Source organism: Phoenix dactylifera, chromosome 2, assembly GCF_009389715.1.
Source record: "Phoenix dactylifera cultivar Barhee BC4 chromosome 2, palm_55x_up_171113_PBpolish2nd_filt_p, whole genome shotgun sequence".
In the NCBI taxonomy this organism is placed as follows: Eukaryota; Viridiplantae; Streptophyta; class Magnoliopsida; order Arecales; family Arecaceae; genus Phoenix; species Phoenix dactylifera.
In genome coordinates, this window is record NC_052393.1 from 3,444,543 (window position 1) to 3,467,193 (window position 22,651).

The 22,651-nt window shown below is 40.2% G+C and overlaps 2 protein-coding genes across 2 annotated transcripts; one reads left to right on the forward strand and one right to left on the reverse strand.

Annotated features, from left to right (window-relative positions):
* Positions 1-5,885: 5,885 nt before the first annotated feature.
* Positions 5,886-7,244, forward strand: LOC103706202. Its single transcript, XM_008790241.4, has one exon. It carries the CDS (start codon positions 6,224-6,226, stop codon positions 7,088-7,090), a length of 867 nt encoding a protein of 288 aa, XP_008788463.2. The 5' UTR covers positions 5,886-6,223; the 3' UTR covers positions 7,091-7,244.
* Positions 7,245-14,907: 7,663 nt separating this feature from the next.
* On the reverse strand, positions 14,908-19,290 carry LOC103706145 (translocase of chloroplast 120, chloroplastic). The gene is made up of 2 exons (XM_008790159.4): positions 19,022-19,290; positions 14,908-18,784 (listed from the first exon to the last, which is right to left on the reverse strand). Exon 2 carries the CDS (start codon positions 18,725-18,727, stop codon positions 15,215-15,217), a length of 3,513 nt encoding a protein of 1,170 aa, XP_008788381.2. The 5' UTR covers positions 18,728-18,784; positions 19,022-19,290; the 3' UTR covers positions 14,908-15,214.
* Positions 19,291-22,651: the final 3,361 nt, after the last annotated feature.

Consider the following 22,651-nt stretch of genomic DNA (forward strand, 5'->3'; position numbering starts at 1 on the left):
CGCCATGGGCATAAACTGCGGGACAATTTACAAAATATGATTAGGTCTCCTTCCGTGCTCTGTGTGTCAATTTAGGTTTTGTGGTAGATAGTTTTAGCCAAGAGCTACCTACGTTAGAAATTTGTTATGAACTAAAGGATCAGCGGCAAGCCGGTAGCTAGGCTAAGTAAATTGTTAGAAGCTTATATAGAATTTCAAGATTTTTCTAGCAGTGTACCATTTGAACTTGTTGTAATGAGGAAAAGCTTGGTTAAATGAATAATTTGTTGTATGTTCCAAGTGCTAGTGATTTGTTGCCAAGAAAGGACGGTAGCAATGAAGGATAGGATCTTGATAGATATGGAATGTGAAGTTGATGTAGATGCCACCTTACATTGCTGGGGAACTCTTGGTTGCTATACTAAAGTAGTTTGAATGCAGGGCTTTCTTCTGGGAGCCCATTGCCTACCACTGCAGTTCTCATCTTTATCCCTATTGCGTTTGGGTGCCATCTCGTGTGGCTAAATGTATGCACAATGATGTGGGCGGTAGTAGTTTTCACAGCGCAGGATTCACGCCGATCTTCTGATTGCGCGCATACGGCGGCATGGGTGTTGGAAGGCTCACCTGCAACCTCCTTATCTAGCCATCTTTTAGTTGGAAATCTAGCTGGGGATTTCTTGCTACCCCTGCTTTTTGGAAGTGTATACTTCATTCCCGCTATACGTGGTATGGCATGTCTCGGAAATGGTTGAGCATATTCTTTTACCCTCCTTTTGGGAGTTTTGGGGAGAAAAGAAAAGAAAGGAAAATTTTAATGAGGAGGAAAAAGTGAAATTTGATTACGCCCAAAGAATAACGCGGCTATCGCAGTATATATTGGGGTGTCGATTCCACAGGGAGAAGGTAGGAACACTAAAAGGAACTACAAAACTAAAAAGAAATATCAAAGCAGTAAAATGTGATGTGAATGTTTAAAAGTAAATTGACAATTAGATTGTAGCAGTGAAAAGATGTGACCAGAATTAATGGCAGCAAAGCATCGGGAATTTCTCACTTGAATCAGGTAATTCCATTCATATTTGATCCATTGGATAACTCAATTAGAGATCATAGCACCAGATTCTCTAATTGGAGGATATAGCATTACAATCAAAATATTTAGTGGTAATTCTAGAAAATCATTCTCCTCTTTTAAAACCAAGGATTGTTATCCTTTTAGACTCAGATTCAAAGACAAAAATATACCCAATGGCAATATTTCAGCAAAAAATCACACTAACTGGATAAACAATCAAATCTAGATATAATCAAGCACCTCAACAATTCTATAGAAAAAGACATGGCTGAATCTATGAAAAGAATAGGTTCAAGATTATTCCAACACAAGAAAGATCTATTGATGAGAAATGATAAACAAAAATTGTATCAACATGAGAATCTATTACATAGATCAAATATAAATGAAACTACCATCATTCAAGCGAGTTCATCCCTAGCTTCACTAAAGAATTAGCTCTCCATAAATTTTTGGCTCCTCTTGATGATTTCTTTGTAATGCAGCCTTTTTTCTGTTTAGAACGGCGTGCTCCCCAAGTATATATATGATTTTGGGGCTAAAAACCCTAGGAAACACGACTTAGACACGTTTGCATGTGTTTTTCCGACTTTACCCTCGAGCACCAACGTCAGCATGAAGTTCGGGAGACTCTCCAGATCGCATCTGATCTTCAAATTTTATGTTCTTATAGTCATTTGAAAGCTCTGGAAGTCTAGTTTCCAACAAAATTTGAATCATCTCAATTGGACTTCTGTAGCTCTCGAAATCATCAAAATACTACACAAAGGTCTGATCTGTCAGGGCCCAGGCTGGCGGTTTAGGGAAACCTAACTTTGCAACTTCATAACTTTCTCTCTGGAGCTCCAATTGACCTGATTCTTGATGCATATGAAACCTCAACATGTCTACTTCATCTCTACCAAGTTTCATTTCATTCGGACTGCAATGGGATATTCAATCTTCTTAACTCCATTCCTACAATAAAATCACCAAAATCAATTAAGACTTGGACACTTTGTGAAGTAAAGTTCAGATTAGAAAAATATCATAAAAATATCCAAATCATGCTTAAGTCTTAACAATTTAGCCTAAAGTGGTAGTGTTAAAAGGTACATTTTCATGCACCTATCACACCTCCCAACCAGCTTATTGCTAGTCCCTAGCAATTTAAGCGAAGAAAAAGAACGGACTATATCCAACCCAGTGTAGACAGCTTTTGCATGAGCTAAGCAATAATATTCAAGTATAACAAACAAAGTACTCGCAAGAGATCAACAATACTATCAAAATCAGTCCATCAAGAGCAACTCCCAGAATTCGTGTGTGTGTGTGTACTCTAAGCCGTAACCATCTTACCACCAACCCTGACACATACAACGTCGAGAACATTTCAAACAAAAGCTTCAACTCCATATCTCACAGGTATAATATTCAATAGTAGACTGGTGTAAGGGGTCTCTCTATGGAGTTGAGAAAGGGTGTTCACACAAATATATGAGAAGGCAAGTGTTCATGAACAAGCAACAAACAAGCATTGATCTTATGATAGGATCACCAACCATTGGGAACTCAACCATTCTTACCACAAACCCACTTAGGATCAAAAAGGTCAATAATAAAAGGTTGTAATGAGGCTAAAGTTAAGTAAAATAAAAATAATAAAAGGATGGATAAGAGAATTCAAAAGAACTTTCCAGTACATGCTAGAGGTCTTCACAAGATATAACATCAAGCACAACTTCCTCAAACCGCTTGTACCTTTTTTTTTTCTTTTCTCTTTTTTTTTTCCTTTTTTTTTCACGCTAGTCATACCATTTGGTTATTTCATCAACAACTTCATACTAGCATTTTGAACCTGTGACAAGCAGTTTGGGAACCAATAGAATCATTTTCAGAATGGAGATTAGAGCCTGAGACATTTTCAAGGCCTGTGGTAATAGAAAGCTGAAGCTGCTGGTGGAGTTGATTTGTTTCTTTGTTTCTTTCTTTTCTTTTTCTTCTTCTTTTTTTTTTTTTTTTTAACACAACCTTTGGTTGCAATTATGGAGTCCATTTCAGCAAACCTGCCAGCACCAATGAGAAACCACCACAGTACATCCCCTTTCTTGTCTTCATTATTTGCGGACCAATTATTTATCATCCCTAGCATGTACTTGAAAGTGGAGGGGGGGGGGGGGGGGGGGTAAGGACATATGGGTTTACAAAGGAAAGGGTTCTTTTTTTTCGGCTCAAAATGGCTTCTAATGGATAAAACATGGGTTAGCTTGAAAGGCTCAAACGTTCATCCTAAATTGATTTTCATCATCTCCTAAGTATAATCAACCAACATACCACAAACTGTGCAATAAAAATTCCCAATAGAGCAACCAATTCAAAAAAATCAATGAACGCATGCCACAAGTCTCTGAACATGATGAACTCTCTCTCTCTCTAATACTCACCAATGCGTAAATACTTAAGTTTGAGAGTTCTCTAATTGTATGCATCGAACATCCATCAAACCACAAGGCTTAGATGCGTGCATAAAAAAAAAGAATTCAAAGGGTGTCTTAATAGTGTGACTAAGATAGAAAAATTGACTCCAGCAAAAATACTCTGTAATCATTTGTTTTTTCTTAAAGCAAATTCATGCAAAAACATATACACATGGGCTGCCCTCTCCCAACTAAAACATGACATTGTCCTCAATGTATGGAAATAAAAGCATAGAAAACAAAATAGGATAGAGGTCACCTGATTAGCGGAGCACAAATCCATGGTAAAAACAGGAAGCTGGCAAACCTGAAAATTAAACTAAGGAAACCAAACGAAATAAAACAAAACAAGCAAAAACAAAAACTAAAACAAAGACAAAATAAAGAAAAACAAAAAGAAACAAGGAAAAAGAGAAACGTACCTGCATGGGCATAGCATCACTGTTCGTAGACGGGGTCCATGAGAAGAATATCTTCCTCTACTGGAGCCTCTTTCTCAAGGACCGGCTTGAGTCTCTGGCCATTTACCTTAAACATCCGACCATCTCTAGGATCTTCTATCTCTACCGCTCCATTCTCAAATGTATGCTTTACCATAAAAGGACCAGTCCACCTAGATCGTAATTTACCAGGGTGTTTATGAAGCTATCCCTAAAATTTGAAGATCAGATACGATCTGGAGAGTCTCCGAACCTCATGCTGACGTTGGTGCTCGAGGGTAAAGTCGGAAAAACACTTTACTTCACAAAGTGTCCAAGTCTTAATTGATTTTGGTGATTTTATTGTAGGAATGGAGTTAAGAAGATTGAATATCCCATTGCAGTCCGAATGAAATGAAACTTAGTGGAGATGAAGTAGAGAAAAGTGTAGAATAAACTTTTATCTCCTCTTGTTTGGAAGTTTTAGAAGGAAAGATAAAGTATTTTTCTTCATCTTATTTGGAAGTTTGGAGAGATAAAAAAAAAAAAGCATACCTTTTTAACATTTTTACTAAAATATCCTTATTATAAAAAAGGCATGCTTATGGGTCGGGTCGGACCGCGTCATGAGTGACCGGGTCAGCTGAAAGTGCAGCTGTAGAGATGGAGCTCCGTAAAGGTGCAGCAGATGAGTATATAGAGATGGAGATGACATATGAAAGGTTAAAACAAAGGATGCCCTAGGATATATTTGTCCTTTTAATTTGGTACTTCTTTAATTTAAGGGTAAAATAGGTATTATAAATTTTTTTATTAAGTTTCAATTCCTTTCTCTCCAAATCCTCCCACTTATGGGAGGAAAGAAATGAGAGAATTGGAGCCTAAAATTTTTCCTCCGATTCCCTCATTTTCTTTTCCTTTTCCTTCACTAAAAAACTCCGAAACATCAAAATTTTTAACTTTTTCTTCCATTTCATTCTTTTCTCCTCAATTCTAAGTTTTCAAACGGAGTCTACCACATGCTTGGGCTGTTTGGACTGTAGCGAACCGGATGTATGGAGGCCAGCTTAGATTTGGGGCCTCTACATTGCTCATGTCGGGACTCGGGAGTTGGCTATGGCGAGCTCGAAATGATGCATTTTTTTTTTTTTTTGCTTCTTCCCATGTTCCCTGGGTTGCTCGCTGCTTTTGAGAACCCGAAAGGTGAGGGAGTGGTTGCAAGCCCCCGTGTGGAAAAGCCGAAGGCCCTGGGTACCCTCTAGCCCTCGATTGGGCTATGCTTCAGATTCGCTTGGGTACCCCTTCCCTGTGGTGTCCCTTGGTGGGGCAGCAAGGAGGGATAGCTTGCTCGCAGGGGGCGGCTTTCCTTTCTAACATCCTCTGAACCAGAGGTTGAGAAGCTATATGGGGGTCCCAGGTCTGGTTTGGTTTGGTTGGAGAGTTCTCGGGTTCTCTGCTGTGGTCATTAATTGGATTAATCGCTTATCACAGACCACAGCGGGCTATCATTTCTGTCTCTTGGAAATGGCTTTGTATGAATAGTCGCCTCTATTGTAAGCTGCATAAGATTTAGAAGTTCTGCTTGTATCTTCTGGTGGCCAGCCAGTCAGCTGACCTATTGACCTGACGCTAGGCATGAGCGACGTGGAAAAAGGGAAGTGAATTCTTAACAATAGAGATATCATGGAGTAACAGGTGCTAAACATTTCTAGTCAAGGAAGCTGCATCGATCTATATTTGACTATTGTTGAATAAGCATCCAACAACTCGGCTGAGCTCCAGAGGAACTTTTTTTTTCCACACTCATCCAAGCACGAACAGTGAATAAGCATAGCGTCACCTACTAATCCCCTTGCTGTTGGAACAGGTGTCAGACCTCATAACCCTAACTTAAAACATCACCCCTAGGTGATATAATCCTTTGTAATAATGGCACAAATTCTTTGAAACCAATTAATAACAGCGCTCAGATATAAGGAATAGACAAAGTAAATTTGTGCAGGAGATTAACTAACAAAAGAGGAGGGGCCTTAAGAACATCAATGGCGTGCACACATTTGACTCAGCAATGCGCCCAACAACTCCGCCGTACTCCAGAGGAACTTCATTTTTTTTTTCCCTCACTCATCCAAGTACGAACAGTGAATAAGCATAGCGTCATCTACTAATCCCCTTGCTGTTGGAACAGGTGCAAGACCTCATAGGCCTAACTTAAAACACCATCCCCTCCAACTCCATTTTAAAAGCTGCACCCACCGCTATCACATCTCCTTTAAATCCCATAGTCTCCCATGCCTTCCCTCACAAGTCTCCCACTGGATTCCAAGCAAGAAGGCATGGAATTTCTCGCCTCCCTCATCCTCTCATCTCTCCTCCTCTCACCACCAGCACAAGCCACCACTCCATCAGGAACAATTCAGAGGACCACAAAGCAGCAGATCCTCGCGAGCATCCCTCCCGGCACACACGAAAACACGGTTCCCTTCATTACCTCCCCCTCTGGCAAGTACACCGCGTACCTCCTCCGCCGGGAAACCGCCCCCGACGCCGGAGGCTTCGGCAACGACTTCTGCTACATCCAGGTCCAGGACACGAGCACGGAGCAGAGCATGTGGGAGTCGGAGTGCGCCCCTGTGAGCACTGCCAACACGTGCGCCGTCGTCTTCTCCGACAACGGGCTGGAGGTGTTCGACGGGAGCAACTCGGCCTGGGCCACGGAGCACGCAGAGTCAGCCGATGAGAATTTCTTGGAGACCCTGGAACTGGTGGACGAGGGTGACCTGTGGATCCGAGACAAGACGGGAGAGCTGGCATGGAAAGCGAGCGAGGACCCACGCGCAAACCAGGGCTGCGGGCTGCCCGGGTCGCCCGGGCTGGCGCCGGCGAGGCCTCCGTTTGCCGCTCCAGTTGGTGGTGATGACAACCTTCCGTTTGGGCAGCAGTCACAGGGTGGCCAGCAGCAGCTGCCGCAGCCGAGCACTCTTTCCACTCGGCAGGCGGAGCCCTCGGCCGGGGTGAGCCAGGCGTTCGGGTTCGGCGGCAGCAATCCACTGGGGGACAACATTCCTTATGACAGTGGAAGCTCAAGAGGTTTCCAGTACTGGCTTGGGACGGCAGTGGCTCTCCACCTTGCTCATCTGGCTTATGGAATTTTCTGAAATGGTGTCATATATGGTTGAAAGTGTCCAGATTCCAGAAGCTGCCTTCATATCGTTTCTCTTATTTGTAGTGTCTCTGTTTCCTAATTAAGCAAATGATCAAAGTTGTGTGTCAAGTAATACCAATATTATTCTAAACGGTTCCCTACTCTTATCTGGGTGGCACAAAATACTCACAAGCGAATATCCAAGCTCAGGCCAAAGCCTATCTCGGCTTGGGCTATGCATAGTTATTCTTCAAAATGTTTAAAATTTTTGACTGACTCAACTCCTAAATCTTGGTTCTGTATCCGCCTAATTGGCAGCCATCTCTTTAATGGGTGATCAACCTGATGAAGGAGAGGTTCAGAATAGAATCTACAACTTGCATTCTGAACGCATTACCTATGTTAAAATTAAATGAAGAATAGCATTACCAAAATAATCACCTAATATTTCAACTTGATCGGGTCATGATCTTAAAAAAAAATTTTGATAATATAGCTTAATTTATTTTTAACTTGTCAATCTAACTGAATCATGAAAGACTTAACAAGTTTCAGCCGAGTTTTAATTTTTTTGTAATAATTTTTTAAATATATATCATTCTAAATATGAAAAATTATATGAATATTCTTGTAAGGTCGTTATTTACATGTACACCCTTATAATTTTTTTCTGCACCAATAAAGGTATTTTAGTCATTTTAATTTTAAGCCGTTTATTTTTTAACGATGTTAGATGGTATGGGTACATATACAAAAAATTAAAAAAAAAGAATATACGTATAAAGAATAATTTGACGAGGGTATTCATCCAGCTTCATATATTTAAAAGGGTATATATGTAAAATATATATATATATAGAGAGAGAGCAATTGAAGGGTTTGGTTTCACCATGTTGAACTATTTCTCAAGATACCAAAAGCAGGATTGCCTCTGGAGCTTGTTTTCTCTAGAAATAACCTTGATGCTCTGAAGAAAGAAGGGTGAGCATGCTTACAAGAGATATTCTCAAATAACAATTACATTACGAATACTTCCTCAGCAGTGGAAACACGGCCAAGAACACTATCTTTTGAGAAGGGTAATTTTACAGGTTCGTGTGGAGAACCGATAAATTGGTGATCCTCTATAATTTGAGAGATTTTTGATACCATTTGATTGGTCAAATAAATTATCAAAGTAAACTAAAACGCAGAGGTATAGCAGAATATTGAACAAGAGAATTCTTTAGTAAAGGACGAAAGAATAGTTTGCTCCACGCAAACCACGCAGCCGTAAGGGCTTAGACAGGATGATCCACTGTCTCCCTACCTGTTCATCATTGCTGCTGGTTCTCCATGTAGAATGCTCAGTGTTGCCGCTTTAACAAAAACTTTTGAGGGGCTTGAGGATCTTTGGATCGTGGGAGTATAAAAAAATCTTAGATAATACTTTGGCGTTCCTGAGGGCTGTCAATCAACTTCCAAAAGAGATCGGTCTCATCCCTTGGCCACAGATCAGAAGCTGGTATGATTGTCAATCATTCGAAATAGGGATCCAGCCACGGCCACCGCCGTCTGCACCAGAGCCGGCCTCTGCCACCCTTCGCTGGCCTTCCTCCCTCTTCCGCTCGCTCTTTCTTTTTTTTCTCTTTCCTTCTTCTTCTCCTTCTCCTCTTCGGGTGATGACATCTCGATTTTTTTACCGAAACCATCCCGGTCCGCTGCCGGTATGGCTCATGATGCCCCGAACTAGGGGGTTCGGCCCTGGTTCGGGACGGTTCCCCGATCTTACATGGATGTCTTTTTTCTTCTCACAAAATGTGGGTTGGATGGAGTTCGGTTGATACAGAGTCTTGCTTCAATGGATGGCACAGCCTACAAATCCTACAAAATTTTAGCCCAATCATGTAGAAGTAGCCGAACAAACCCGTCTTTGATTTTTTTTTTTCTCTCTTAAGGTAATCAACCATATGTAATTTATGAACTACTGATATTTATAAGAACACAAACTATTTCCTTCAAAAGATAGGAAAAAAAAGAACGCATAACTCACAAATCCTTTAAAGAATTAAGGAACAAATAGATTACATGTCAACAACATCTTAGCTAAGAGAGACTGGTCGATTAGAATTAACCAACAAATCATCTCTTACATTTATCCCTTCACTGAATCACTAAAAATAGTTGAAAGGTTTTCTTAAGGAAAAGAGTTGGGCATAGGCCAGTCCAAAATTATTAAAACAAAGCAAGAGATATTACAAAGGTTAGCCCAGGCTCACCAATAGATTTCAAAGACACTACAACTCAAGCGATTAAGGGGCACCGAGAACAAAATGCTGCCTCTTCATGGTCCAGTTGGAGAAGTAGAAGCAAAAGAATCTGGATCCTCTCCAGTTCAGCAACAGAAGAGTTTTCAGAAATCAATCCTCTTGGCTGATCGACATCTCCTTTCTCTGAAGTTTGGAATTGCCTTGTTAGCTCTGAAACTCGTTTAGATACAGTTGCAGTTTCCATGATTGGGTGATCTTTTTGTTGTTAATGTTTGAATACAAATTGCAATATGGTATGTAATTTGCACTAATGCTCTCAGTTTATCATGTCTTATTTGGTAGTCAAGATAGTTTGCCTAGATACTCTAGTTTATTCATGCTAGCTCGTTTCCACCTAGCATACAGCAAAGCCAACTAAATAAATTGCCTAAAGTGAATTAACAAGCTCAAGAAATTTATGTATGGATTTGGTCTCCGATGACCCTAATTTGGTTTAAGATTAATGCATTCTATGTCTGGGACTAGTCAACTCCACTAAATTCAACTGGAATGTACCTGCAGAAATGCAGAATAGAAGAAACTTCTGAAAATCTAATCTACAAGTCATAAGTGCATAAGGAAATTGTCTCAGTTAACAATTTGTGAAGCCAAGTTGTTTCATCTAATAATTTATGAAATAATGTTGAATATACTTCCTCTTATATTTTCTTTTCTGACTGATGTGTTTTAAAGAAAGAAACTCGAGTAAGGAAAACCATCTTAGAAGGGCAAAACCTTAAATATGGGGCTAATACAAGGGTGCAAGTAACACTACCTTAGCGAACCGTTACTAGAAAAATTTGTTGGATAAAGTTCAGCTGTGGAACAAACATTGGACATGGCAATGTATGAGATGCGATCTTATAAGGAACATATCAAGGAAAAATTGCTTGCGTTTGTGCATCTCTCACACGCAAACCACAGTGCAAAATCTTTATATTAGTTTTATTTTATTAATGTTTTTTTCTAAGATATCCTTTTAGGAAATTGAAGGCTTCTTATTTTTAAGTTGCTGAATTTTTTCATATTTCCTAGTTAATGGTAATGATCGCGTGTGGAGATAAGTTGCCCAGAATTGCCATTTATTTTTTCGGTAAATGTCATGTTGAGTTAAATATAAGATTTCTGATAGTTCTCAAAATATTTGACAGGAAACTTGGAGCCATCTAAATTGATAACCTTGAAACAAATAATGCAAGCATCATCCGTGATGCTGAGAAAAGTGGCGAGAAGGATGTGATGTTGGCAGAGTTTAAGCTATATTTGAATGCCTACTTATCAGAATTGCCTTATTCTCCTGTCAGGTCTATGTAATAGCCTTCAACAATGAACATAGTGTTGATTTATGTCAAAAATTAATCCTCGTGCAGGAAAAGATGGCTGAATTTGATCAATCTATCCTTTTGGAAGCTCAAAACACAAGCCAAATAGGTCCTATCGAGAGAAATGCAATTGCCAAAATCATTGGCCTCTCTTTGGAAGGATTGTAATTGTAACACCAGGTGCGTCGGCAACTAGTGTTCTTGCAATTGGTAGATACCCAGGCATTAGCGTCCCTGCAGGATATGGAACAAACGGAGCTCCTCTCGGAATTTGTTTTGGTGGTGTTCAGAACCAAAGTTGATCGAGATAGCCTATGCTTTTGAGCAAGAGACAACTATTCGAAAGCCTCCTTCCTTTGAGCCTACAATATCAGCATTCCAAGCATTGAATGAGTGGTGATTTGTACTGTCGAACAAATTTCTTTTTATGTCGTCAGTCTTTTTCAACATTTTGTTTGAATAAATGAATCATTTGAGAGTGGAACAATTTCATTCGCATAATCACATCAAGCTAGCCTGCTTTCATGGTTTTGAATTTTTTATTTAATATGTGCAATTTTGAATCTCCTTTGTTGGGTTTTTCTCTTGTTGCATATTCATATTACCATATCATGCTAGATTTTTTATTTCCCTAACCTGGTGATTTATGGTGAAGATTGAGCGTACAGTTTCTCCTATAACTGAGCAAAACAGTAGTGCTACACTATCGAATTTAATTCGACATTCTTTTGCAAGGTTTAACCTTCAGATTGGACAATAGATTTTTATATAGCTTTTTCACCTATGAAAATCATCTGATTCACAGAAAGAGTATAGGATCAAAGAGTAAAACAAAGAACAAAAGCTGCTTTGTGGCTTATATCAATATGCATGAAAAGTTTTGTTAACAACCAAGTCCTAAAAGAAAGTTAAAGATTAAAACAGTTTGTTATTTGTTCGATGCTCCCAGCAGTAGGATTAGTACATCTGAGTGCAATCCAACAGTAGGATTGGTACATCAAAGCATAATGTCAGCCGATGTCAATAAGTTAAACTAAGTTGGAGTAATAGTTAGATGACAGATCTATAGCTGTCCTTCTCACTTTGACAATAGGATGCTAACCATTCAACGCATAAAACCACCAATAGGATCTGCTTAGTGAATTTGTTACAACTTAGATTTTCCCTATTTCATGTTTTCCTAGTTCTAGTTCAAGTTTTAAAAGGCACCCATGACGTCCTATTGATGTTAGGCCCCTAGAGCAAATATTGATGTACTTGAAGCTTTTAGAGATCAACCAATAATGTTCCGAATGTGTTACAACTAAGATTTTCCCTGTTTCATGTTTTCCTAGTTCTAGTCAAGTTTAAAGGGCACCCATCAATGTTAGGACCCTAGAGCAAATATTGATGTACTTCAAGCTTTTAGAGACCAACCAGTAATGTTCTGAATTTGTTACATTTTTCCTGTTTCGTGTTTTCCTAGTTCTAGTCAAGTTTAGAGGGCACCCATCGATGTCAAATATTGATGTACTTGAAGCTTTTAGAGATTAACAAACAGTGTTCTTTCTCTCTCTTTGGGACCTCTCCCAAATTTTTATGTGGCGAGACATTGCATGAGAGAATGGTGCCATGCTACTTTTCCAGACTTTGTACTGATGCGAGTGCAGGAGTCTTCCACCAACGCCTTTGGAAGGACTGAAGGTGCAAGTGGAAAGTTCAATAAGAAGAGAAGGCGTGAAGTCTTCTTGATATCCTTTCAAGCTTTGCTGGTGAAAATTCTAAAAACTTTATTCTTTTTTTATTCACTACCCCATATATTTTAATGTTTAATTACTTCCATCTAGTTTTTTCTATCTGCTACTTGATACATGCTACAGGCCAAAGGACCTTTTGATCCCACAGCCTGCATTACTCACTTAAAATGACATGAAAATATGGGACCTTTTCACATTAAACTGCCGATAATTGTACAATTAGAACAATGTTAAAGTGAAGTTCAAGTACTACCATCAACTATGGTCCATCATTCTCACAATGCCTCTTGACCCTTCTAAAGAATTACTCGACGCCCTACACTCCACTATCCATTCTACAGTCCACACAAAGACTGACACTTTTTTCTTTTTCATTTTCCATGTAGTGCTGTTGCATACAACATTCCAGTCAAGATTAGAATGGGTATGGCACCCCATAACAAGTGAGACCAACCACTTATTGGACCAGAGAAAAGAGCTGATCTCATGGAAAGTATGACATCGTCCTAATTCTGAGAGATTGTTTTTTAAGATTCTAGGAATAAAAAGATATTTTAATTTTATTTTAATATCATTCTTAGAGCAAAATGTGCATTATCCTCTGACAGCAAATAATGATTATCTAATTGTTCATGCGGGTTTTCAAGTTGTAATGTAACTCTCGGACATCATATTAATGAGTCCCTCAATTTGTATGAGGGTTCCACCATGCAGTCATCAGAGACGAGGAGGCAAGCAGCCATAGATGGGGTAAGGAATGATAACCAGGAGAGGATCGATGGAAGAGAGAGCAAGAGAGGCATGAGGTGAGAATAGAGGAAAGATTGCAGGGAGGCAAGGGCCAAGTTTAGGAGTAATTAATTCCCAAAGAACTTTGATTGATGGAACTGGCTAGATCATAGTTATATTCAACCTCTACCAGCAAGTATACAATTCTGCAAACAGAGCCCTATGATCACAAGTATACAGAATTAAAAATTGTTTTATTGGATTAGGGCCTGTTCTGACCCCTATTCCAGTCCCATCTTTCTGCCAAACAGGGCTCATGAGTTATATTTTGCATGAAAATTGTCTAAAGAATTGCCAGTTTAATAATATATTAGTTCAGAAAATCTTTAATCCCCTAAGAACTGAATCTAAGATCAGTATTAAAGATTTATATGCGCATGTCATGACAGCGACATCAAGAATCTAATATAATTGTAGAGACTTACCTAGGAATTCTTTTAGTTAACAACCTCCATGGCCCATTTAACTAAAGGTAAAATTTGGTTTTGCCTAAAATAGGCCTAGTCTGACCCTTCATTTTCTGTTGCCAAAAACAGGCCCATGGTCCTATTTTGCACGGAAATAAAGTAGTCTACAAAGTATCATTGATAACCTATTACGTTAGGAAAACTTTTAATACCTTTAAGACCGAGTCTTAGGCCAGACTTGAAGTGAAGCCTTGACAGCAAGAAGCTCATGTTGCTTTCAACTTCCTTTATTCTAGTTAATGTCTCTCAGTAGAAATTCAAGGTGATGATCTCCAGGCATTTAACTGGGGTCTCTACTACTCTTTCATTTGCCAGTTAATAGTAGTTACAGCTATTAGCCCATATATTCCTTAAATTTCCTGTCCTAAATCTGTTCCATTTCACATCTCAATCCTAATTAATTGAATCTAGAACTTTTAAAAATATATAGTCTGAAACAAAAAAACACTAGCTTAAAACCACTTAACAAGTCATTTTATACAAATCCAGAAAAGTCCAACAACATTTATTTTACATCCTAAACCTTCAAGTATCTAGTTCAACCTTCTACCAATTATACTAGTATATAATTCCTAAATCCAAATCCCAATACATGCATGCCTAAGCGCTTTCCCACATCAATTCGGTTGAAAGTTTTTTTCCTGTGACATTGTGATGTAAAATCAAAAAATTCAAAAAGAGCAAAATTACTAAGGAAAGATTGGTTTGAAATACTAAATGCTCCATTCATCTTTTTCTCAATCTTACCTTTGTTCTTCTTAAAAAAAAAAGAATTTCCACACCTCCAAAGAGAAAGAACAGATGAACTTTCATTTATCCTTAAACTCTCATCCACCTTGAGTATCTTTAAAAGGTAGCCATATGGCTGCAATGACTTGATAAGCATCATATGCACATTGCCTCTTTGAAATTCAAAGACACCATTCTAGTCAGATATACAGAACTCATTCCAGGCCATATAATGTTATATTCCAGGTGGTAGTTTTTGTCGATATATAAATAGATCAGAAGAGACCCAATCATATGGTGTTAACATGGTCGTTGAGTAAAGCTTCAGAAAACCCCTAAACAGTTGGTCATCAATAATGATAGAACAAGCAAACTTCCAAACTGTCGTTCAACTTAGAAATTGTACCACTTGTTATATCCTAGACAAAACAGAACCAGGGGGAAATATTTATATAGGATTAACAGATATTGCTTGTGCAAAAGTTCAAGAAGAGCTCAATAATTCAGAGAATCAAACACTAAAGCTTATCATTTATCATTCCAGTGCATTGTTTCAAGAGAATTTGCCCTCAAAGGCACGAAGCGAAAATCAAGCAGTTTCTCCTAAGTAAGCTCTGATGAAATAGAGAACCACTAAGTCATCTAACAGACTGTTATACCCTTTTAAAAGCATAAAGAAAAGTAAAAGTGCCACACAGAAGCTAGGTTTTACTCACAGTTCATGCCAAAAGCACATAGCCAATCTTTTGGCATTTCTTGCAAGTTCTGTTCAGCAGCTTCTCATGTTACCAAGCCTAGCTGACCTGCTACATAGACTGAGAAGAACCAAACAGCATTCTCTTGACATTTCTGAAAATGGGGACAAGTGCAAGCAGTGCTATCTGAAGCTGTTCTGAGCTATTCAACCGGATACCAATTTGCCCAGTCCCCCTGTTGCTCAGGTTTGCATGGCCAATCACATTAGTTCCTCTTCCTATGGGAATCTGAGACTGAACATTGCAGCCAATTGCCAGGTCCCCATGCCAATCAACAACAGAGAGTGCAAGAGTGGACACAGTCCGTCCTATCGGATAGTCTTTGTCCCTTAAAGTTGCCTCCAGACGGCCTCCATAAGCTACATCACCTCGACCAGTCATTGCACCACCACTCATGAGCAATCTGAACCGCTTGTTAATTACCAGTTTGTCTTCAATCTTCAGGCCAGCTGACATTGTATCCCCTAGGAGGGTAACTGAAAGTCCAGCTGCTGTGTTGTTTCGTTTAAAATTATTAATCCTTGTTTCACCACGTAATGTGTAGGCCATATCCTTCCCAACACTCTGCATATCCAAGCCTAATGAAGTTGCTTTCCCTTCACCATGCTTAATTGAACTTGCCAGCTCCATCTGAAGAGTGCATTCCTTCTTATCCTTTGTGAGCTGGCCAGAAACGGATAATGGGATCTTATCTTTCACTATGAATAACCTTTCAACATTCAGACCCTCGTAACCAACATCATGATCCCAACCCTGAGTTTCCAGCACAGGTCTGACAAGCCATTGGCTGGAAGAATCAAGAAAACGGTAGCGGTGGCTAGGATTATCAGAATCAAAAGAAGTAGGCAGCACCAAATCTGGCATGGGTACAGGAACAGATGCGGGACCACTGCTTTCATCTTCTAAGTTCTCATTGTCAAAATCATTTGGTAGATCCTTAGCTGCCTCTGCCATTTTCTTCCTTAGCTTCCTTAGCTTCTTCTCCTCTTTTAACTGCTTTTTATAGAAGAGCCTCTCTCTGTAGTCCAGCTCCTCAAAATATGCCTTCTTCTGTGCTCTGCTCAGTTTTGCCAATTGTGATTTTGTGAGCCGCTTGAATGGTGGCAACTCATCATAATCTGTTTCGTCATCTGAGTCAGATTCCTCATCTAAATCCTCCCCCAAGGTATCATCACCACCAAACTGCTCCTCTGGCAACTTTAGTTCGGGTCTTGACTGGAGAAGAGAAGACAGCAGGAAAGGCAATGGAGGAGCTCTTGCACGAGATCCAAAAGGTTTACCAGGTGGACTGTCCTGCAACTTCAGAAGCATGTTTGCCTCTGCCAAAATTTTTGAAGCAAATGAAAGTAACAATAGTTGTGGCTTCCAAACTTGACCATTCGGCAAGACCCTCTGGCCAGCCCTATTCGTCCTGCATGCTGAGTGGTTTTCCACCAAGGAAACTGGGTTCATGAGCCGCACATCACCGGCAGCTTGTCGGATTGCTTGCTGAACTACATGGGACCGCTGTGTCACAAACATCTCATAGCTCAAAGGACTGCCATTTGGGCCATCAGGTGGAGCAGAAGCAGCATGAGTTAGAACAACAATAGCATTGAACCAAATGGATGCTCCAAATATGTCAGTTATAGTCCGTAAGAGTGGTACATCCCCATGATCCCTGCTCTGCATATCCAACCGATCAAAGTAAAGAACAATATCTGGAGGAGTCTTACTGATGAACTTCTTCACCGAGTGGAGAATATTCTCATTTCGACGCTGATCTGAAGAAGAAGAGGAAAGTCCAGGTGTATCAATAACCCTAACCTTGATTCCTTGAACCATCCCTTCTATTTCCTGAACTTTCTTAGTACCTGGTTGGAAGGCATCTGTCTGCAACTTAACCGCATCAAAAATTGAATTGATGGTAGCGCTCTTACCCACCCCCGTCTTCCCTATGACCATGATTGTACAAGAGAAGTCAAGGGGCTCCTGTCCAGCTGCCTCAAGCTGCTCCGCCATAACACTAGCTTGGTCAAAGCTGAATACACCAGGCCGATTTGTGTTTCTTCTGAGTTGCTCAGCTAGCCCAAGCCTGTATAGAACTTGTGCAACAACTACATTGTGTGGTGTTTGGCCAAGCCTGTGAGCAAGACGCAGGAACTTAACCCGGATCATCTGGAGCTTTTCACGAGTCTCATCATTCTCTTCTGCATCATCATTAACAGGCTCCTCAGAATGCTGAGATTGCCTTCGCGGAGCAGATGCATTTGCCCTGGGTTGCTGAAGAGAGCGAGCAGAAGGTTCCAGTAAGGGAGCAGAAGATCCAAGGCCAGCAGGACGGGATGGCAAAGAGGTCCCACCTGAATTCTCAAAATGTGAAATAACGGATGGTGCTTGCTGACTATAACTTTTCTTGTTGTCATCATCTGTAGAACCTGCGTCACCTAAACCTTCTACCAATACAGATTGCTTTCCGACATCTTTGATAACCCCAGACTTGCTGTCAGAGCTAGGACTCTGTTCGCTGCCTTCCTTTGGGTGCTCTCGAATTCCATCTGTGATAGGAGAATTGGTGGATTCATCTTCCTTTACCACAGAAGCAAGTGCCTCAGCTACAAACCCATTATCCATTTTAGAAGGACCTTCTTCACTCTGCTGATTTACAGTCTGCTCATGGGGAAAGGTACTTGAGCGGACTGAAACATCCTGAATCTGATCAACCCCATCATCATGTGGAATATGTTCCTTTGAGTCAGTTCCGCAGCTCACACTGTTCTTATCCAAAATCTCCTCGAGTGATCCTCCATTTTCAGGCGTTTCATAAACAGCTAAATGCGGCCCATCTGATATCACCGCATCAAGCTCCCCATCATTCGAATTCTCATCAACAAATTCTTCTTTGCTATCCTCAAGAATCAATTCTCCATCATTCACAGGAATAGAAGAAACTTCTACCCCATCTCCAACCTTTTCACTGATCACACCATCTGCTTCCACACCATTCAATTCAGTAGGCATGGTTTCTTTCCTATCTTCTACTTGTTTGAGAGGAAGAGAATGATCTGACTCTGCAGAAGCTTCCATCTCCGTTGCCCCTTTCTCTTCAGGACTCTGATCATTTACTTGGACATCAATTGACTCATCAAACTTCTCAGAAAAACTTGCTTCTTGTTTCTCAGAACTCTGATCATTGAGCAAAGCATCTGTCGACCCATCAAAATTCTCGGTACCAACCGTTTCCTGTTCATCAGCATTCCGATCATTCACCTGCATATCCACTGCTTCATCATACTTCTCCGGAGCAATCGTTTCCTGTTCGTCAGGACCCCCAACCCCATCCCCGTTCCCGCATCGAGGTACTTCCGCAATCCCCCCTCCATTTACAGCAAAATCTTGCGAATCAGAACGCTCCGGTTGTGGCGGCTCGATGGCCTCCTCAAAAATCTCGTTTTCTTCAGAATCCCTCGCTTCATCCTTCGGCCCGGCGGAACCGCCACCAACTCCATCCACCGATTCGAGCGGCGAAGCCCCATCCTCGAAAGCCATCTTCATCTCTTCCAACCGATTCGCCCCGTTTTCCATCAGACTTCAAAGATCCAGCACCTCAAAATCCTAGACTAAGCCGCAGGCCAAAAGGACCTAATTTCCAAGAAATTACTAAATCAAATACCATAAATAACACAAATACTCAAACAAAAAAGATTAAAAGATAGCAGGATGATTGAATCAAGAGCGCATAGCCACTTGATAAGGTGCAAAATCCGTCTCAAAATAAGCAAATGTTCGGATCAAAACGTGTTCGAAGATCTAGGGTTTCCGTCGATGAATTCGAAGAATATTAAATTCAGATTAAATAGGGGGAAGAGGGCGACGAACCTGGCGATAGAAAACGAGATCAAAACCCTAACTATTTCCTCCTTCCGCCGTTCGAAATCCTCGCAGTCTTAGAAACGGGAAAAGGTCTCCTACGCCTCCATTCGCTATCGATCTTGATTTGTACTTGCAATCTAATGGAAGAAGCGAGGAAAAATAAAGATAGAAAGGGAGATGGACGGATGAAAACGAAGGAAGCAGGGATCGGACGGGCGAGACGAGGGGCTTCGCCTCCTTCGGCTTCGTGGGATACGCCCAAAGAAGACGGCAAGGACAAAAGAAACGAGTGAGAAAATGTGGGGTTGGTGCCGTGGTCCAGGGAGCGTCATACGGTCCACAGTTTGTCTGATTTGGGCCTGGGCCGTGGCCCATTTCCAGCCCAGCACCATTATAATCATCTGGTTGTCTACCCATCAAAACTTTTCCTAATTTGTTTGTAGTACCATCCGCTTCATTTGAAATTATTTTCTTTACAGTCTATCAGCTCATAATTCCGTAATTCAACCTTTTAACCAGAAATAAAGCCTATGTTGCCAACTAAACCGAAAGAGTAACCTAAGAATAAAACCTCTTTTCTTTTTCTAGAAAAGAAGGCCGAAGGGTTCGTACTTTTGCTTTCAACCCAAGAAAATAATCTCCCCGGAATCCGGGCCCGGTTAGTTATTTAGGAAGAAATAGTGAAGGTCCGCAGAGCAACCAGTCCACTTGACTCCCGCGTTGTAAGGATGCTTGGATGTCACTGCCTTTCCAAAAAGGGAGGAGGAGAGGCGTTCTAACTCTGCCGTCATTAAAAAATTTGCATATATCGCTATCGGAAAACTTCAGAATGGAGGTGGTTCTCTCCATCTTAGCTATGAGTTTGTTCTGATTAAGCCTGAAACATCGCTGGTGCCCTGCGTTTGAATTACCAATTTTTCATACCAATATTGTATAGTCAACGCCTGGACAATCAGGATGTACAGAACATCTTAGCTATGAGTTCTAAAAAGAAAAACACGATTTTCACTGTGATAATTTATTTATTCTATTGTGTATAGTTTATTTTTTTACTTAGTAATCCCTACAATGGCTTCCAATGTTCTGACCACCCAACTTTTTGGGTTAGGACTGGATTATACATGAACCTGATCCGACCTGAATGACCCGTTGGGTTAGAAATTTTAGTAATGGACCCAATCTGACCCGATCTTCTATTGGATTGGGTTTGGGTCCAATATTAGAATCCGAACAAGGAACCAGATTAGGTTGGGATCACTCATGGCTCAGTCCGACCCAACTCATTTGTATCCCTAACTCTTAGGTACAACTTATATAAGATATGTACAATAATGAAAATCAACAATAAATAATGTCATAATTATAGAAAGTACAAATATTTAAATAAACCTTAATGATCGACAATGATTATGGAGAGTACAAATGTGGATTTTAATGATTATCCATGATTTTAGAGTGTTCAAATATAAAAATAGATCTTAATGATTATGGAGAGGGGGACGGTATGTGCTTGATAGAGATTATAAAAAGGAATCTCATAATTGTAGGGAGTGCAAAATAAAAATGAATCCCATTCATCGTGGAGAGATGAGAGTGTGCATGCATGAGTTGGTTGCCTAATAGAGGAAAGAATAGGTGGGTGAAATGCTTTAGAGTCACGATCGACTCTTGTCCACGATGCAGAGAATGGGAGGGGATCCTTTTGTAATACATTAATGAAGATGAATGCATTGCCAATTAGCTATGAAATTATTTACATGGAATGGAGAAGACTATAGCTTAAATGTAGGCTTCAATAATATCATTTGTTAGAATATGTGGCAATACTGCGATATGCATTGGATTGGTGATCAAGCAGCCATGAAAAGTCACAAATCAATAGGTCAGAGAGCATACCTTGTGCCATGAATATGATATTGGCAAATTCCTTGTGTTTCGATTTTGTAGCTAAAAGTATGCAGGCCTGCTTGCGATCATGAAGCAATCTAATTTTCTTTCTACTCACTCTTCAACTATAACGAGAGGATTGGTAAGGATCCAACTCATAGGATCCTATATTTGCAGCTGTTGTTGGACCTCCCATCATAGTCCTAGTTTTAACAGGAATTCCATATTCTATAAAATAACTAGGAATAGTGTCCTAACTTGATTGGAAAATCTTTTATTAAGGATTATTCAGGTTTTATTAAAACAAAGTACTAAAGAGATCCTAACCAATGATTATTTACGCCATATTAGAAAATAGTTCTAGCATTTTTTCGTTTGGCCTATAATTATTATCATTAAAATAATATCTCTCTAATTTTTATAAAGAAGATATTTTATTTGAAAACAGACACTCTGAACCATGACCCAAATTAGGCGGTCAAGTGCACTTATAATAGCAGAGAAGTCAATCCATTAAAAGAATAATGGGGAAGAAAAGGATCCTAAGAATCCTAATATTGCGACTGGTAGGTAACCACCTCCTCTCTCAAATAATGACCAAGATAGTTTCTTTGATGGGATAAGATTGTGGTTATTTTGTACGAATCCTAAGAATCCTAGCCTAGTCTATTTTTTAAACTTATAATGTTCCATCGGGCTTTGACTAAGGTATAGGTTAGAAAACTCATTCTTAAAATTTCGTTGTGGATACATTTTAATCAAAATAGTCTAACAATCATAGCTGGAGGTACGCATCATTAATATTATCACTGCAAAAAATTATTTTATTTGAGATATTTTCTCACATTGTGATATCAGAGTATCCTTCTAGTCTTATTGTTTGGTATTTAGATTTGAATCTCATGCAATTTTGACATTGCATGGCTAATTTTTATATATTATAATAAAAGCTGAAAAGTTTAGTTTTTATTATTATTTTCATTGCATTGCACGCTATCAAAAACGAAAAAAAAGGAGAGCTATTGAGGACGAGCATGCAGTCCATAGGTGTTTTGAAGGATAGCTGGGTGACTAAGCAGCCGATCAGCCGACTTCCGATCATGGTAGACTCGACGAGGAGGTTAGTATGGATGCCTATGGGTCGGTCGCAAGTACGAACCAGAAATCTCCACACTTTGATTAGTAGGGCACCAGATCGGCAGATCGAGAGAGGATGAATATGAAGGATGCGGGTTCACCCACGGATGGCACTTTTTGTCTGGAAGGTGGCATGGGGCTGCCTACCGACCAGGAGTTTGCTAGCGAGTCGGGGCATGCGGATTTCTCAGTGCTGTGATTTGTTTACAGATACAGAGGAGACTATTGATCATGTTCTATTATAGTGCCTCAGGGTTAGAGAGATATGGAATAAGTCTCCTGTTCCACTTCCTCCTTTGGTGGAGTCGGCACAGAACCTTATTCATGTGCTAAGAGCATCAGTGCGGAGCCCCAGGTTTGTTGAGGCAGGCATTCTATTCACACATCTGACTTACTATATCTGGTTGGATAGAAATGCTGGACTTTTTGAGGGAAGGAGGTGGTCTTTGAGGATGGTGGTCGATCGAGCTGTGCTACAGGCAGGGGAGGTCACCAGTGCTACCGCTTTGTTCTCTTCTGGAATGATCATGGACATATAGGGTACTCTCTCCGCTGTTACAGCGCCCAGGTTCGCCCTTGTTTCATGGGTGCCCCCACCCCTTGGTCATCTCA